General features: G+C 51.5%; 1 protein-coding gene across 1 annotated transcript in view; it reads left to right on the top strand.

Annotated features, from left to right (window-relative positions):
• Positions 1–17,067, top strand: part of PDE10A (phosphodiesterase 10A) — a 619,063-nt gene that overhangs the window by 252,586 nt on the left and 349,410 nt on the right. The window contains exon 2 of the mRNA XM_023254564.2: positions 9,534–9,668. Within this exon, the coding sequence (XP_023110332.1) occupies positions 9,620–9,668 (49 nt within the window). The 5' untranslated portion in view covers positions 9,534–9,619. The remainder of the gene's footprint in view (positions 1–9,533; positions 9,669–17,067) is intronic.

The following is a 17,067-nucleotide window of genomic DNA, read 5'->3' as shown; positions in this document are numbered from 1 at the left end:
GCGTCTCTTGATTTCGGCTCAGGTCACGATCTCTCGGTTCTTGAGTTCGAGCCCCATGTCAAGCTCTGCACAGACTACGAGGAGCCTGGTTGGGACTCTCTCTCTCTCTCTCTCTCTCTCTCTGTCTCTGTCTCTCTGTCTCTCTGTCTCTCTCTCTCTCTCTCTCTCCTCTCTCTCAAAATAAAGTAGTAAAAAAAAAAGGCAACGACCAGTTTAAGAAGAACAAGAAACAAGAAACAGCCCTGTACTTTCAGGGACACGAACCAAGTCCTTGCGTCTGATGTACGAGCCTCATGTATCCTGAAAATTACGCACCAGGAGGAAATCCTCTTTAATGAGCGGCCCCCGACGTCTCGGCCCTCCGCGTCCCTGGACAGGGAGCCTGTGTCTGCTTTGGTGGGAAAGACAGCCCTGGGCGCCTGTGTCGTCCGCGTGATGATCTGTAGTCTCCTGACTTCCGAATGCTGCACCTGCTTCCCTGTGACTCCCCCCTGCGTTTCTCCTTCTCCCCGATCGTTGGTAGTACAGGGAAATTCGAGCAAACTCATTACCCTTGTGCACGCATCTTAGAGGAATGATGAGGGGTGATTAAAGCAACTTTGGAATTTCCCTGGGCAAATGCAAAGGCTGGGACTTGGTGGCTCTCACAACGATATCAAAAAGAAGCGCTTCCAATTTCCTGTTAGCAAAGGCAAGAACACAAGCCTGGGTCTTAGCCAGTCTTTTTCCAAGTCTAGCTGCCTACCCACGGGTCCCCCGGGGTGGTGGTAACAGGAGTGACCGCGGATTTTGCGTGTCTCTCATCCCGCCTCATTTCCTCGCTGCCTCCCACGTCTGTGACGCTCTGTCTCCAAAACGGCCCCGGGGAGAATAGGAACGATTTTATAACCTCCCTTGATAGATGCAAAATCTGAGCCCCTGGGAAAGTAGACGAGGTGACATTTACTGTCCTGTTGCCATTTTGCGATTTTAAATAAAGTGCCCAGATTTGCGTGGCGAGTATATGGCAGCCGCCCAGGCTCCCGTCTTCCCAGGGTGAGGCCCCTGCCTGCACACAGAAGAAGGTCCCTTACGCTCGTGGCCGAGTGACACTCAGCTGTGCTTTCCTTTTAGTTTTGATGGGCTGCAGGCTTGCACTTTAAGCCTGTGGCCTTTGCTGGAGAACGTGAATGGTCCTGCTTCTGGAACGGCTTACATAATTCATGGCGTGCGTTTCTCAGCGAAATAAAGTTCTTTTTTTTTTTCTTTCTTCAGCATCTCACAGAGAGCTTTTATTATTTGAATAAAATTCATAGACTGACCTCCAAGGGAAAAAGAAAGAAATAATCAAACCTTTATTTGATTCCTTGGCCGTTCCCACACCCTCAAAAATTGGCTTGAAAGTGTTTAAGTAACCAATTGGAGGCAGCTAATCAGAAACAGCCTTTGTTTTGTCGACAGAGCTCAAAACGAGATAGTTAAAATTCATGTCCTACCTGACTGCTCTGGAAAAGGCTAAGGGTTATTCGTCTCACCGCTGTTTTTAAAGGATGGAATTTAAAGTATAGGATTGTTAGCAACGGCAGCAAAATGTGCTCTCCTTTGATCCTTGAGGGTTTCAGAATTCACGCCGCCCCACAGGGGCTCCTGAGCCGGCCAGACAGGAGCTGGGATCCCCGGGTACTGCTTGCTGCCCCTGCCATCCGGAGCAAGGGGCAAGTCCCTCCAACTGGGCGTGAGTGAGTGGGCTTTGAAGTGAAAAACGACAATGAATCCGGCCTATTTTTGTAGGATGGGTCATGTTTTAAATGTAAAGGACTCAGAGATCTTTGTGCGCCCGGTGGCAAGCACCCTGTCGTGCACTGAGCAAACGGGGAGAGAGAGCACGTAAGGGCAGAAGTGGGCACAGGAGAGACAGGAAGTAATCGGGGATCAGCGGGAGTAGATCTCAGAATTGTAACTGGACCCGGGTCAGAGTTCCAGGGCCTGGCCTCAGCGGGGGACACTCCCCTCCTCTGAGCCACCGCTGGCCGCCGCGGGACCGTGGCTCACACCGCCGCCTTTGAAGCTGTTACCTGTGTGTTGGTCTCGTGCCCCAACTGGACTGGGGGTAACCAGAGGTCTGGGGTGTGAGGGCTAATCGTTTGCTTTCTTCTCGAAAGCAGAGGGTGTGTTCTCTCATCAGTGTGTTCACATTTGGGTTGAATCGAATCAAGAGGAATTACGTTGAATTCAAACAAAAATGCGCCTGGGCGGCTCAGCTGGTTAAGCGTCCAACGTCGGCTCAGGTCATGATCTCAGGGTCTGTGAGTTCAAGCCCCGTGTCGGGCTCTGTGCTGACAGCCCGGAGCCTGGAGCCTGCTTCAGATTCTGTGCCCCTTCCCCGCTCACTCTCTGTCTCCGTCTCCCCCAAAAAAGCAAATACACGTTAAAAAATTTTTTTTGATGTAGTTCAAATTAAGCTTTCAAAATTAACCTGTTTATTCTGGAACGAGTTTTATGGCAGGATTTGTAAGATCAGTAGACCGTGCCTCAGTACCTGCAAAGTTGTAGCATGCTGTTCGCTCTGGGTTTTCAAGGCGCTCGGTAGAACTTTGCATATACCAGACTTCACAAGGCTCTTACCTCGCCTGGCATTATTCTGGAATGAACGCGAGTTAACGTTAATGGTAGTGTCAGAGGTACAAGCGAAATGCAGCGGGATTAGGTGAAAGGGAACCACCTTCTGCTTTCCACAGGTAATGGTGAATATAGCAAAGAAAACCCATCTTGCGTGCTTTTTGTGACAACACCGGATGTGCCTTGGGACTAGATTTCCATGAAATGTATATAGTGTCACGATGAGATTCATCGGGTGGAATTAGCTGACGTCACCATGTAAATCATTCTGTGCCGCTTGAAAAATTGGGGACAAATGCATTTGCTTAAGCATGCAAAGTTGTAGTTTCGTGCTCATGGAAGAAATGACTTTGGAGTCCCTAGGTTTAGAAGATAGTTGAAACGTCCTGAAACGTGTAATTTCAGCATCAGCGATATACGGCTCGATGTGGCAAGACTGTAGCAAGGAATTCTCAGAGGAAATTTTCAGTAGCTTTGGGAGTTTTCTTAGGCACTTAGATTCCCTTAATTTATACACTGGCCTCTTTTTTATAGGCTGTCTTCACCTCGTCATTTAAAATATACTCAATGAGCGCGTTAAAAAGAAGAGAGCAGAGCTGTCCGAGACAATGTGTGCCGATGGGTCTGGAACAGCCGGAAAGGCTTCCTCCTGGGTGCAGGGGCACAGGGAGCCGCTCTCAGCCATCAGTGAGTGTCACAGGGGCGGTCAGTGAATATCCTGTTCTGTTTACTCTTCCTACAAAGGAGCTGTTTACCAGAAAAAGCATCTGGATCGTATTGCTTTTTAATTCATTGTGGACCAGTGATGGAATCTGGAAGCACTTATGTCAGAGGCTCTTAGAACACGGACAGGAAATAAGAGTGACAAAAGTCCCTCTCTCTCCCGGCAGTTGGGCCGTTTAAGCCTACCATTCTTCTCAGGAAAGTCTCCTGGGTCTTCATTCAGACCCCAAGTGTCATTTACCTTGAAGCAAATAAAAAACAATGCAGTGTTTTCAAGCAAAGGAGGAGTGACTGGATGGGGGATGAAATCATTCCGCACCGAGCACCCAAATCAAATATTTTTGAAGTGTACTTTCCTGGCCACAGGTTCAAGGGAAGTGATGAGAGGCAGTAAGTCCTAAACGCTTCACACAGGGAGCTGGCCTCAGTCAGAGCGAGGAGACCCTCCAACCTGCCCTCCTGTCCCACCCCACAGGGGCCTCGTTCCAATCCTCCTAGGGTGAGGCTGTGCATTGGTCCCCGAATGGCCTCATTGGAATTAGAAAGTCCTTCTTTCTATCCGGCCGACCAGTCTCCGCTCAACATTTTTGAAACACTTTCCTTTGAAAACAGTCTGATAAATTACTGTTTTGTATGACGTTCTTAAGTTCTGAGACTATTTACGGGCAACCGTACATAAGGCCCATGTGATTTCTTTGCCGTTTTCAAGATTCTGCGTGAACGCAGTCAGGGACCTCCTTAGACCTGGGGTCTGAGAACAGTCCTGCGGAAGTGGCCCGGCCAGAGCGCATAGTAGTCCGGACTGTCTTCCGATTCTTGGGAAGGGATTTGCATTTCATTCACCCATAGCGGTGCCTTACCTCTCGGCAATCACGTCAAATCATTGGTTCAATGAGCTAAAAACTACCCAAAATGCCTCGCCAGGCCTTCCTTCAAGAGGACGACTGTTTCCCCAGGTCAGGCAACTCCCGTGTTATCTACGGGCCTTGCTCAGAGTGTTAGATACATTGGTGTTGATTTCAGCCATTATGTATTATTTATTATTATATTCACATTCAAACCGGAAGTTGAGAAATAACTCACAGGACATTCATGATACGAGGCTTGATTTTAGGAGAATTTCGCATAGGGGTGGTTTTTTTGTCCCATTTTTTATTCCTTTTTGTTTCTTTACACTGTTTAAATACTTTTTAGAGCAGGGCTACTGTGTGATTTCCAGTTGTCTCTGGTAAGCTGCCCTTGGTAAAGTGGTACGTGGGCTGAAATCCACCCCATTCTGCCCTGTGCTGGCCTGGGGCTGCTCTGTGCCAAAGGGGCACCTTTGCATACACACATTGGGGATTGTATAAGCTGGTGGTGACCCTGAATGTGACCACACTGGAATTCTGAGAATTACAGATAAGTCAAAACATCACCCCAAACTGTATATACTACCATTAAAAATTTTTTTTTTTAAATTTTTATTTTTGAGAGAGACAGAGCGCAAGCAGGGGAGGAACAGACAGAGAGGGAGACACAGAATCCGAAGGGGGCTCTGGGCTCCGAGCTATCAGCACAGAGCCCGACACGGGGCTTGAACTCATGAACCGTGAGACCATGACCTGAGCCGAAGTCGGATGCTTAACTGACTGCGCCACCCAGGCGCCCCATATCATTTTTTAAAAATCAAACAAAACTTGGGTGCCTGGGTGGCTCAGCTGGTTAAGCATCCGACTTCAGCCCAGGTCATCATCTCGCAGGCAGTGAGTTCAAGCCCCACATCGAGCTCCGCGCTGTGTGGAGCATGCTAGGATTCTCTTTCCCTCTCTCTCTGTCCCTCCTCCACTTGCACATGCTCTCTCTCTCTCTGTCTCTCTCTCTCTCAAAATAAACAGATAAACTTACAAGAAAAAAAGGAAGGAGATTTTGACACATGCTATAACATGGATGAACCTTGGACGTTTTGTAAAGTGAAATAAGCCAGTCATAAAAGGACAATGGGGTATTGCGTGATTCCATTTATATGAAATTCCTACAGTCGTCAGACTTGTAGAAACAGAAAGCAGAATCGTGGTTTCCACAGGCCGGCGGAGAACATGGGGGGTCAGGGGCTAATGGGCACAGGGGTTCGGTGTGAGAAGACACAGTGTGTTGGAGATGGATGGTGGTGATGTTCGAACAACCATGCGAATGCACTTCATGCCACAGAGCCAAGCCCTTTAAGATGGTTGAAATGGTAAATGTCGTGTCATATACATCTATCACAGGTTTTTTTTTAATTTTAAATGAGCAATAGTCATTGAAAAGACTTTGGGGGCGCCTGGGTGGCTCAGTCGGTTAAGGGTCCAACTCTTGATTTCGGCTCAGGTCATGATCTCAGAGTTCCTGAGTTCAAGCCCTGCGTTGGGCTCTGTGCTGACAGTGTGGAGCCTGCTTGGGATTCTCTCTCTCCCTCTCTTTCTCTGCCCACCCCACTCACGCTCTCATGGTCTCTCTCTTAAATAAATAAACTTAAAAAAAAAAAAGACTTTGGTCTACAGATAGCTCTTTTCACTCAGACGTTCAAAAGCATCTTGAGTGCCTCCCCTCTCTTTTCTTCAGGACAGAATTCTCTGGTCTTTGCCCGTCTCTTTGTTTTTCCTGCCTTGTTCTCAGGCCTGATCCTCTGAAACCTGCCTGTAACAGACGCTGGCCCCGCTCCCACCTTCCTCCCACAAGGTCGGGTGCTTCCCCCCCCAACCTCAGCACCCGCGTCCCTGGGTGTCCAGGGGGCCGAGCCTCACCCGGAAGCCCCCTCCCCGCCTTGCCCTGCAACACACAAGAGCAGATTCAAACAGTAAAAGAGAAGGAAGGAGCCCGCTGTATAAAGGCATCATGCTGTGAATTTCACATACCGAATCAGTTGCAAGTAACCTGTGAATTTCACAGCTGTGCAAACTTACAACCCAGGCCTCAAAGGTCAGAGGGACTCCCCGACTGGACTCTGGTGTCGGTCCGGGCGGGGACAGGCAGGACCTTCACCTGGGCTTCCTGAGTCTGGATGAGAGAATGACTCCGTGGTCTTTCTGTGAGACTTCCGTTCTCATTGTTTGTTCTCGGCGTGTGTCGGCTGCCGTGCGGCCCAGGCTCTAAGGGGGAGGACGTCCGCGGTAAATGAGCCTGCATTTAATGTCACAGTCAATCCCAGTTGCTTTGCACAGAAGAAAGGGAACTCTACCTGCTCTGGTGGAATAGAATAAGGCCCCGGGGGAGAGCAATTTGCAGCAGTAACTGCGGAGCCACGGGAGAAGCCCTTAGGTGCCTGGGAAGTGAGGACTGAGTTCCAAACCTTCCCGAACATCCAACACCGTGCCCGGCAGCCAGCAGCCTGGAGGAAGGAGGCTCCCCAGCGCCTTAGAGGATTTCCTCATCCCCACGTCCTGTCAGGCAGGTTTATACTGCCTTCATGCATCTGGCTGGCCTTCTAGGCCACCTAACCTCTCCCACGCTGAAAGAGGCTCGGCGTGTGCTATGTGTGTGAGCGTGTCTGCGTGCGTGTGCACCTGTGTGTGTGCGTCCTCTCCACCTCCCCTCGCTTCCCTGCTTCTCCCTTCCGTACTCACGGAATCTGTTCCTTTCCTGCAGGCTCCTTCTCCTTCAGGGAAACTTGCCCTTTTCGGTGGCCCCGAAACACAACATTCCTGGAATCCGCTGCGTGGTTGATTTGGGGGGAGAAAATGTCTCGATGCAACATTGGCTCAAATTTAGGCGATGCTCCTCGGACGCTCCTGGCGCTCCCGTTGTCTGATGTTGAGAGCGTGGGCAGGGTATGGCTCCAGGGTGAATGTTTTTGATCTTATTTAAAAAATTTTACATCGTGATTTTCATCCTGATAAAAATCGGGTCGCTTGTCTCAAAAACTTTCATAATTTGTATGTTCCTAAACCTCACCAGTTTGGGGTGTGAACAGGGCACAGTACATGAACCCCACGTGAGGGTCAGCGGCCCCCAGCACCCACCGAGGGCTCACCAAGGGGCCGCCTGGCCCCAGTTCTGGCTCAGCATCCTGTCCTGGCTGCCAGCCCCGTCCACCAGGAGCCCAGCGCTCTCCTGCGGCCGTCCTGCTCGGGGGCTCCCGTCCGGGGTCTGTCTGTCCCTCACAGCCATGCAGCATTCTGGAGGTCCCCTCCCGGGACCTTCTTCTCAACAAGTTGCTGCCTGGGGGAGTCAACCTGAACCCAGAGCGACACCTCTTGTGCTCACCCATACACATACACACACACACACTCACACACACACCCCTTGTGTGCCCCTGCGGTGAGATCGGTTCATACACCCATCACTTTTATGTCGAACAGTAACTGCCCCCAACCTTACATGCTGGGTGGCCTCCAGTCTCACAGCAGACTCCCACTTCATTGTCAGGCCAATTCATGGATTTCTCTCCAGGGCTGCAAAGATCCCCTTGGCCATTTGATTCCTCTTTCCCCTAGTCTGATAACAGGCCCCTAAATGCCTGAAACCCGATACCTGGACACCATTCTGGCTGTGTGGGTGAAAGTAGGGCTGTATCCCTCCCCCCCCCCCACCGCCCCCACCTGCCTGGGATTTCATGGTGAGTGACACCTCCCACCGACCTTTAATTTATCTTATCTGCACTTGTCACGGTTGAATTTGACCACAATCTATTCTTATTTTAGGAAGAAAGTCTGGCCCTGGTGGTCTAGACCCAGATACTGTCAGAGCATACGGCAGTCCGAAGGACGCACGGGAGATCTGACACGCAGGACGGGGGGGGGGGGGGGGGGGCTCAGGAGAGGCCAGCCTGGGCCTGCCCACGCCCCCAGGGCTCCCCCCACCCCCCAGCAGCCCGGGCCTCCTGGTTACTGGGTTTCCATCCCACAGGCTCCGGGCAGACGGGGTGGTCTGAGTACGAAACAGCCCTGTCCGACCACTTGGATCCTCCTTGACTCCGTGAGGCAGGCGCGGGAGGCGGGGTGGTCCCATGCTGGGTGGGGAGGGCGGAAACTGAGACTGAGACACAGGGCATCCGACTGCGGTCTTCGCTCCGTTTCGTGTTTTCATTTCCACGCAAGCGTCATGACTAAATGTCGTGCTGATGATGGTTTCAGAGGTGTCTACACCGGCCAGAAGCTGTCCATGTGCTGTGGTTCTGGTTCTGTGTTAGTTATACTATCGTAAAGCTGTCGGGAAAGATTTCATGGTCTTATGGGACGTCGCGATGCAAAATGTTTATTACGTCTCCAAAGTCTTCGTCCCGCCAGTAAAGCATTCTGACATCTGTACGTGGGACTTAGCAGTGACTTACCGTTGACTGTCCTATGATTGTTCACTTCCGACCTCTGTGTCCTCGTCTGGCTCCTGCTAGTTGTGCGTGAAAGGTAAGGACAGTGACAGAGGCTCACAGACACGAGCTCACAGCTACAGCTCCACAAATACACATGTTGGGGAGGGTCCTGCCCGTGCCTCTCTCAGCACTGCTGTTGGGGGCCCCGGGATGATGGGATGGAACATTTAGAAGCTCCAGTGTTTGCCAAAGTTCTGGTGGTGTTTGCTTCGATGATCTCGTCTCCAAGCCTCGCCTCTGTCTCCCCTCTGTCCTCTCCTGACTCCTTGCCTGTGCCCCGGTGCTCCTCCCCCCGGCTCTTCTGCCCTCAGTGTTCAGTGGTCCCCAGCCTCATCGTCCTCCTTAATGAGAGCAAGCTTCTATGACCTTCGTGAAAAAGGGCTGGCTAAGCGCCCCCTCTCCCCGTCACACATTTCTGAATTAAACCCATAAAATCTCCGAAGATGCTGTCTCCTGGTCGCTGCTATACAACTTCAGCACGCCGTGGTTTCTCCCTATGGGAGCAAGTGCGCTCTTGCTTTACGGCAAAGGACTCGGAAGATGCCGCGGAGACGAGCATTGCTTGCGTGAACTCGCATCCTGGGTGGCCCGGGCTCCAGGTCCGCCAGGGAGGTGCGGTGTCCCAGAATCTGCTGCCAAGGGCACTCCTGAGTTGCTCCTTCCTGGTTTTACCGTGAGGCCGGTCCCCTGGGGGTACGGATCCAGGAAAGTGTTTCTCAGACCCTGTTAGCCAGGACGGCACTCACTTAAGGCCTGGCCACACCACGCCCATCTCCCAGACGGACGGTCTGCGACTGGAGACTTCCAGGAGGAGCCCCGCTCCTGATGAAAACGGTCCGTGTCGGGGGCAGTCGACATTAATATCGTGTCCCATTGTCCCTTCCAGCCAGCTGTCTTCCCTTCACACTGAGGAGTGGGAGCAAAGGACCGACTTTGCCGACTCTGAGGAGCAGTGTGGACGCCTGGGCGCAGATGGGCGATGACCCAGCGGAAGGCAGCTTGGAGCCCTGCAAGGCAACAGGTACAGAGAGCCCCCTGGGACCCTTCTTGCCCTTCACCTTGGTGTTCTCTCTGAGGAGAGACCCTGAGTGGGGGTCTCACGGGTGGAGAACCCGAGAAAGCTGTCCATGATTGGGAAAGATATGGGACTTCTCGATGTTCAGGACAAGCAGGCTTACAAGAGATTTCCAAAACACCTGGCTGGCTTTTTCCTCTTTTACAACTGTTCTTGCGTTTTTGAGGATTTCCTTGACCGCTACACTTTGCTTTTTATCTCTCTTATATTTTGAAGTTAAGTCAGGCACCTTCTTGATTAATCCCACTGCCGAACTAGTCCTTTAATATTGCAGCAAAGAGTGACGTCCTCAATCACTATCAAACAAGGGTATTTTCAGCACAAAAACCATTTACGTTACTTTCTTCTGATGGCTTTTATGGTGAAACCAAATACCCAACAACAGAGTCCTTAATTGACCGGAAATTTTTCATGAAACACGACTATTAGAACCTCGGAGGCAAAGCTCCTACAATACAAAACAAATGTGCCTTTCTCCGGCTCTGATGTAGAGAAGGCGGTGACCATTCTGAAAAGCGATCCGTTTGTATGTTTCGGCATGTTTATAAGAGGGCACGCTTATAAGTTCTTGGCTGTCTTTTTTTGTATATTTATAAAAACCAGAAGGGCTTTGCATAGGGCCAGCAGAGAACTCCATTTAGCCCTGAGCGTGGCTCCAGGGGCAATGTCCATTCATTCTTCTGGAAATATTCTGTAGCCCCCTCCGGGTGCAAGTTTGATCCTTGGTCCTGGGAATCCAGTTAGGACCCGATGTGGGCCCTGTGTCCACGGGCTCACATTCTAGTTGGAGGACAGAAGGTGAGTCAGCAAATGTTGTAGTTTCCGGGAGTGAAGAGAGTGAAGCAGGGTGGGGAAAGAGTGTGGGACTCGAGGCCCAGCTGGATCTGGTACAGTTGTGATGACCTCTGCTCTCCCACGAGGACCTGGAGGAAGAGCGTTCTGGGCCGGCTGGTGAGTGTGGAGGCAGGTGTGAGTTGGTGAGTTCAGGGCAGGGCAGCACGGCGGGCAGGGCAGCACGGCGGGTAGGGCAGCACGGGGGAGGGGAGGGCATAGGTTCAGAAAAGAGCGAGATCGGAGCGTCCCTGGAGGCCACAGGTTGTGGTCTCCACGTGTTGGGAAAGCATGAGAAAGTTTGAAGCAAAAGAGCGACGTGGTTCGGTTTGAAATTTGGAAGATGGCTTGGTCTTACCTGAAGGGTGCTCAGGACAGCAGGCGGGAAAGCAGAAATGGAAGACAGAGAAATGGCACGGCCTTGGCTTGGGCAGGGTGACCGGGTGAGAACAGGGATTTTGAAGATACCCTTGACTTGACGAGCCTAGCTGGTGGATCGGAGGGAGGTACGAGGAGAGAGAGAGAAGGAATATTCCTGGTGAACTGTTGTCTTTTGCTTTGGTTTTCTGCCCTGGGTCCCTTCGTCCTGATGGGCGGGGCAGGGCAGATACAGGGCAGGGGAGAAACGGGGCTCTGTTTTGGACGTGCTGGGAGGGAGGAGCCTTTCCGACGTCCCCAAGCTGCCGAGCGGACAGTGGAAGGTGAGGTTAGGGAGCACTGCCAGTGAACCCCTGAGAAATGGGCCAAGAGCAGGAGGGAGACGGGGGGTAAGGTGGCCCCCAAACCGAGAGGCGGAAGCATTTCGAGGCGAAAGCAAACGACTGGCAAATGCACGGGAGAACTGGTAGCAGGACTTGGGGGTGTGGATCCCACATAGACCGGTGACCTTGACAAGACCTTCAGTGCAGGGAGAGCCTGAGAGGCCCCAGGGCAGAAGGGGAGGAGGAGGGGAGGCAGGAAACGTCCAGGAGCTTCATTTTAAAGAACAAAGGGGTCACCTGGGGGCTCAGGATCCTTTTGATTTAGGCTCAGGTCATGATCTCACGGTTCCTGGGTTCAAGCCCCGAGATGGGCTCTGTGCTGACAGTATGGAGAACGCTTGGGATTTTTCTCTCTCTCTCTCTCTCTCTCTCTCTCTCTCTCTTAAAATAAATAAATAAACATTAAAAAGTAAAATAAAGAACCAAGAAGTGGGTGATAGCCGACAGGGGAGGGGGAGGTCCAGTGGTTTGGTGTTTGTGTTTTAATATGGGGCGGGGGCAGACAGGCCGAACCTCACCAGCAGCAAACGCTGACGTCTTGCAGCCAGGGGGAGATTTTCTCCTCCCTGTGGGAGGATCAGGACCAAAATCGGCATGTTTCCGTTCAGCCTTGATCAGAGGCAAAGGCTGCTCATCCCTCCCGGGGCAGGTGCCTTAAAGGGAGAACGACCCTGGGAAGCTACCGGTGTGAGCAGCACGCACACCCACAAAATTCAGTTCTGGTGTCAAATTAGTTCTTACCCTGACATTGCTGGGTAGCCATTTGCCCCGTGTGAGTGTTGTTACTCAAGTTCATGAAAATTCAGTGAAATTAAAACGTGTTCTGTCTCACTCGCACCGCCACATCTCAGGGGCTCAGTAGTCGCGTGCGGCGAGTGGCTAGTTGTGGGAGAGCAGAGAAGCGGATGATTTGCACTGTCACCTTCTGTGGGGTGGCACTGCTCTGGTTCCGGAAGGAAAGGGTATTTTTTAAAGTAAGTTTATTGGTTTATTTTGAGACAGAGCATGCAAGCAGGGGAGGGGCAGAGAGAGAGAGAGAGAGAGAGAGAGAGAGAGAATCCCAAGCAGGCACCGCACCGTCAGCCCAGAGCCTGACACGGGCTTGATCCCACGAACTTGACATCATGACCTGAGCCGAAATCGAGAGTCAGATGGTTACCTGCCAGAGCCATCCAGGTGCCCTGAAAGACTTAACTAAATTCTAAATCACTTGCTCTGATAGGGATAGCCTTGGGGTTAAGTGTAAGACGAATGTTTCATTCTATAAAAACACTTTTGAAAAATCCGCGTTTCCTTGAACGAAACCGTGTAAAACTGTTATTCACAAGTCTTTTTCTCCTTAAAGTCTAGATGGTAAATGAAGATAGGAGTTTAATGTCTCCTAATACTTGTTCCTAAAGGATCCTTTCGTTAGGTAATGAGAACTAATTAGCCTCCAAGGTTTCCCTTTTCCTCTCGGCTGCCAGGAATCTCCTAGCAAGATGTATTGATTTAATTATACTTGGACATAATAACGAGGAGGAATGTTAACACTAAGGCCAAAGTGAATCATTAGGGATCGGGGCAGGATAGAAACGGGAAGGGACGGTGACTTTGACTCTGGTCCAGTCCCTACATTTAGTTGTAGATCATTCATTCTGCGTAACATCAGGCTTCTACCTTAAGTACTTATTAGAATGCTAATCTATTGACTTATAATGGCAAGAAGTTCCGTCTAGTAATGCTCCTGCCCAGGATCCATGGAAAACTCTTTCCTGCTATCGAGACATCTGAGATGCCAACACAGTCATCAAACGTTTGCTTAGGGAACACACAATTAAGGCAAAGGGGAAGAACCGTCTTGAAGGGTGTTTCGTCCAGACCACAGCTCACCTCCTTGAGATACCCTTGCTGCCCGGTTGAGGATGTGTTTCTGGTGATAGAAATGCTTTTGCTTCTCAGACTTCATCTTTTCCCCTCGCTGCAGAGCCACACACATCCCTAAAATGTGCTTTTCTGAAACCACGGCACCTTGTCGGCCCTGCCTCCGAATTTTCCTGGGATGTGTTTCCATCACTGATGTTATTAGAGTTCTGTTATTAGAGTTCAGGAGGCTGGCCGCCCCCTCGGGGGACAAACATTTCCTTTTACTTCCAAGTTCTTGGAAAGGCGAGGCTCTGTCCTCTCTCCCTCCTCTCTTGTCACACCTGTGTTATCCTAAGCAATCTCAATCTGAACCCAAGGAAGTAAAATTTGCAATGTTTAAATGAAGCCGTCTTCCTTTAGCAAATGATTGCTTTAGTTATTATATTAATGGTGCACAGGCATTGGCCACGTTTTTGAAGTTATGGAATCCTTTTTAAAAAATAGACTCCATATCTTGCCTTTCATCAAAATTATCTGTTTCCTAAATGGTAGTAACCTCTATACTTCGGAAGAATTACAACCAGAAGCTGTATATGACTACTTCTGTAGCTAAAGGCCCAGTGACTGTTATATTTGGCATAGCACAATTATGTTCCATCCCATTGTTTGAACAGTCCCCCAAATTCACGGAAATGTCTTACCACCCCAAGGAGTCTTTTCTGAGGACCTGGGCTGCATTTGGGTCATGCTAAGGTGCTATGGGGAAACTTAACGAAGCCTAAAACAACATCCCTCGTGTAAAAGGGTTTGTCTCCGAGACCTTCAAGAGACTCCCCGAATCCTGTCCCAATGGCACCGTCTTGGGGGCCAGGGGTGGGCGCCTGGGACCTGGTGGGTGGCCGGTGGCTCAGGCACCCTCATGTGGTGAGAGAACCGTGCTGTGAAACGGGTAGTGCTGGACGCTGGGGTTGCAGGGGAGAGAACCACCTTGAGACGGAGGTTTGCCTTTTGAGACCTGGCACCGAGGGCAGTGGGGTCTGCAGTGAAAAGGGGATGCCCTTTAAAAGGAGAGGATTTAGGGGCACCTGGATGGTTCAGCCATTAAGCATCCAACTTCAGTTCAGGTCATGATCTCGCGGTTCATGAGTTCGAGCCCTCCATTGGGCTCGCGGTTTGTGAGTTCGAGCCCCGCGTCGGGCTCTGTGCTGACAGCTCGGAGCCCGGAGTCTGCTTCTGATTCTGTGTGTCCGTCTCCCTCTCCCCTTCCCCTGCTCGTGCTCTGTCTCTCAAAACAAATAAACATTTAAAATATTAAAAAGAAAAATAAAAGGAGAGGATTTCAAGGGCAGAGACAGAATCGGGTTGACCCGGAGACCGAGGGAACCGTGGATGCTCACCGCAGTCGTGTAGGTGGCTATTGACCTCCAGCGATGGGGCTCATTTGTCGTATTTCTCTTCAGGGTGTCGCTTTGTCTTCCTTGACCTAAAGCGTGGGATGATCAAGCCCAGAGCGGGAAAGATGTTTTCGTTCATCGGCTTGGTGTTGCATCTCTTTGTGTGTGTATTTGATCTCTGGCTCTTTTCAGAGAGACAGAAAACGAAGGGCATTTCCTGTTCTGTGACACCCACTCACAAAACCTAATCAGCAGGGTTTTTGCTGTGGATCACAGCACATTGATGGATGTCCCCTCTTCAACGGTCGGCACGTTGGCGGATTTGCAGGTGTGACGGTCGGGACACAAATGCCTCTCGGGGGTTTTAGTTGTGACAAATAGGGTACTTCGTGTAAACTCTGTGTGAACTCTTCTTGGAAGGGACCTCGTTCAAAGAAAGCCGCGGTGGCAGGGACGTGCCCATCCTACTGTGTTTGCCACCAGCTTTCCTTGAAGGTATCCTCGCCACACGCTCCCTGTTTGGACCTGACGTTGGTGGTTTACAATTGAAGCGGGTGCCCCGGCCCCCCCCCTTTCTTTCCTGGTCACCACGCTGCTCCCCCTTTCTTTGGCGGGGGGGGGGGGGCAAAGCAGGTCCCTCCAAAGCCGTTGCCGTGGCGCGAGTCTGCACGTTTGGCAGTGGGCGTCCCAGGACCGCAGCCAACAACACCCACGGCGTTTGCTGGCCCGGAGCCCGCAGACTTGAACCCGTTCCCAAACATATACGGAATTTCTCTGTTAGGGACAACATAGGGTGCTGTGTGACGCTGCCGATGCTGCGTTTACTCCCTCCCTGGTGCACGTGTGCGAATATGTTTGGGTTTATGTGAGAGAAAATGCCAGAAGCTGCGTTTTCCGTGACTTGGCTACTCCTGCAGCAGGTGGTTGCGTCCATTCTGGACGATCTGACTTTGCGGCTTGGGAAATCACATCCTCACGGCGGTGGGTCCAGCCAGCAGCAGTCCATCTTCGAGAACCCCGCGGGATTTGAACGCAAGGAGAGACGGCTGGATGGGCCCCAGTGGGCTTCTCGGCCCCCGTGCCATCCCACGGCCATCAGCGAGGGTCGGGGAGGGGGCACCAGAGGGAGTGAGAGGCAGCGGCGGGAAGGAGTGACGGTCGGGAGGTACAGAAGAGGCGGGACGGGGAAAGGGAGACGGGAGACCCCGTTTTGTCGCTTTCGGCCCAAGCCCAGGATTTACACAGCAAAGAGCGAGGTCCAGTGCGATCTTTGGAGTCAGAGGGAACCGGACAGTTTCTGAGCGTTCGAGCGGGTAATGTTTCATATCTGTGTTTCCCGAAGAGATCAGATCAGCATGCGTGAGGATTTAGCGTCTTGTCTGCAACAACTCTTGAACTCGCTTTTGAAAGCTTTGAGCTGATGTACGATCTCCACTATGCATTGTCTTTCGTTGGAACTCACGAAGGGGAAACAGTGAATGAACAGCAAGTAAGCGGCCAAGGGCCACCTAGGCATGTGTCACCTTTGTGTTCTTATGGCTTCACCCACACGACCTTCTACTGGCTCTCAGACCTGGTGCCATGACATGCATGATTTTGTCCCTCACTACGCCTGTGTGAGGCTAAGGCAACAACGATATCAGCCCAATATTGCAGCTGCAGAAGCCCCACGATGGTCCCTCTAAAGGAAGGAACACGGCCCTGTTGTCCTGGACCCCACGTCGGGTGTAAGGCAGTGTGACGGCAGTTAGAGTTACACTCTTCCGCTCGGGGGGTGGTGACGGTTTTGTCTGTCTGAATAACCAGAAATAATTATTTGCAAGCTCGCAAACAACCCAAGAACCTGGCCTCTGCAACACAATACAACCTTCCTTCTCCAAAGTGAGTTTGTTTTTTGTGAGTCTGTGAAACAGGTGCATTTTACTCGAAAAAGACTGCAGCTGATCTGCCCGAAGCATTTCAGGCTGCGCGGGCACGTTGAAGACCAGTGGGCTTCCAGACGTTTCTTTGGAATAAAAAAATAAGGGGCGCCAGGGTGATGCAGTCGGTTAAGCACCTACTTCCGCTCAGGTCATGATCTCATGGTTCGTGGGTTCCAGCCCCGCGTCGGACTCTGTGCTCACAGCTCGGAGCCTGGAGCCTGCTTCGGATTCAGTGTCTCCCTCTCTCTCTGCTCCTCCCCCGCTCGTGTGCTCTCTCTCTCTCTCTCTCTCTCTGTCTCAAAAATACAATAAACATTAAAAAAATTTCTTTTTTACTTAATAAAGATTCTGGCAGTGGGTGATCACCGACCTGTTTTCAGCGGTTGACCTTTCCCAGGGCGAGTCGCGGTCCTGGCAGTTAGATCCTTCGGAGTGAGATCAGAGGCCTTATGCTCACCTGATTGTGGTGCAGATGAGACACGAGAGGGAGCATCGCAGGACCTGTCCCCGGACCGGCCGAGCTCCCTCACAGGACTTGGGAACCCCAGCCGTCTCCAGGGGGAACGGCTGGCTGCCAGCTCCCGGTCCCCGG

The sequence above is a fragment of the Felis catus genome, chromosome B2, assembly GCF_018350175.1.
Source record: "Felis catus isolate Fca126 chromosome B2, F.catus_Fca126_mat1.0, whole genome shotgun sequence".
Taxonomy (NCBI): domain Eukaryota; kingdom Metazoa; phylum Chordata; class Mammalia; order Carnivora; family Felidae; genus Felis; species Felis catus.
This window is presented reverse-complemented; position numbering and strand designations above follow the sequence as displayed.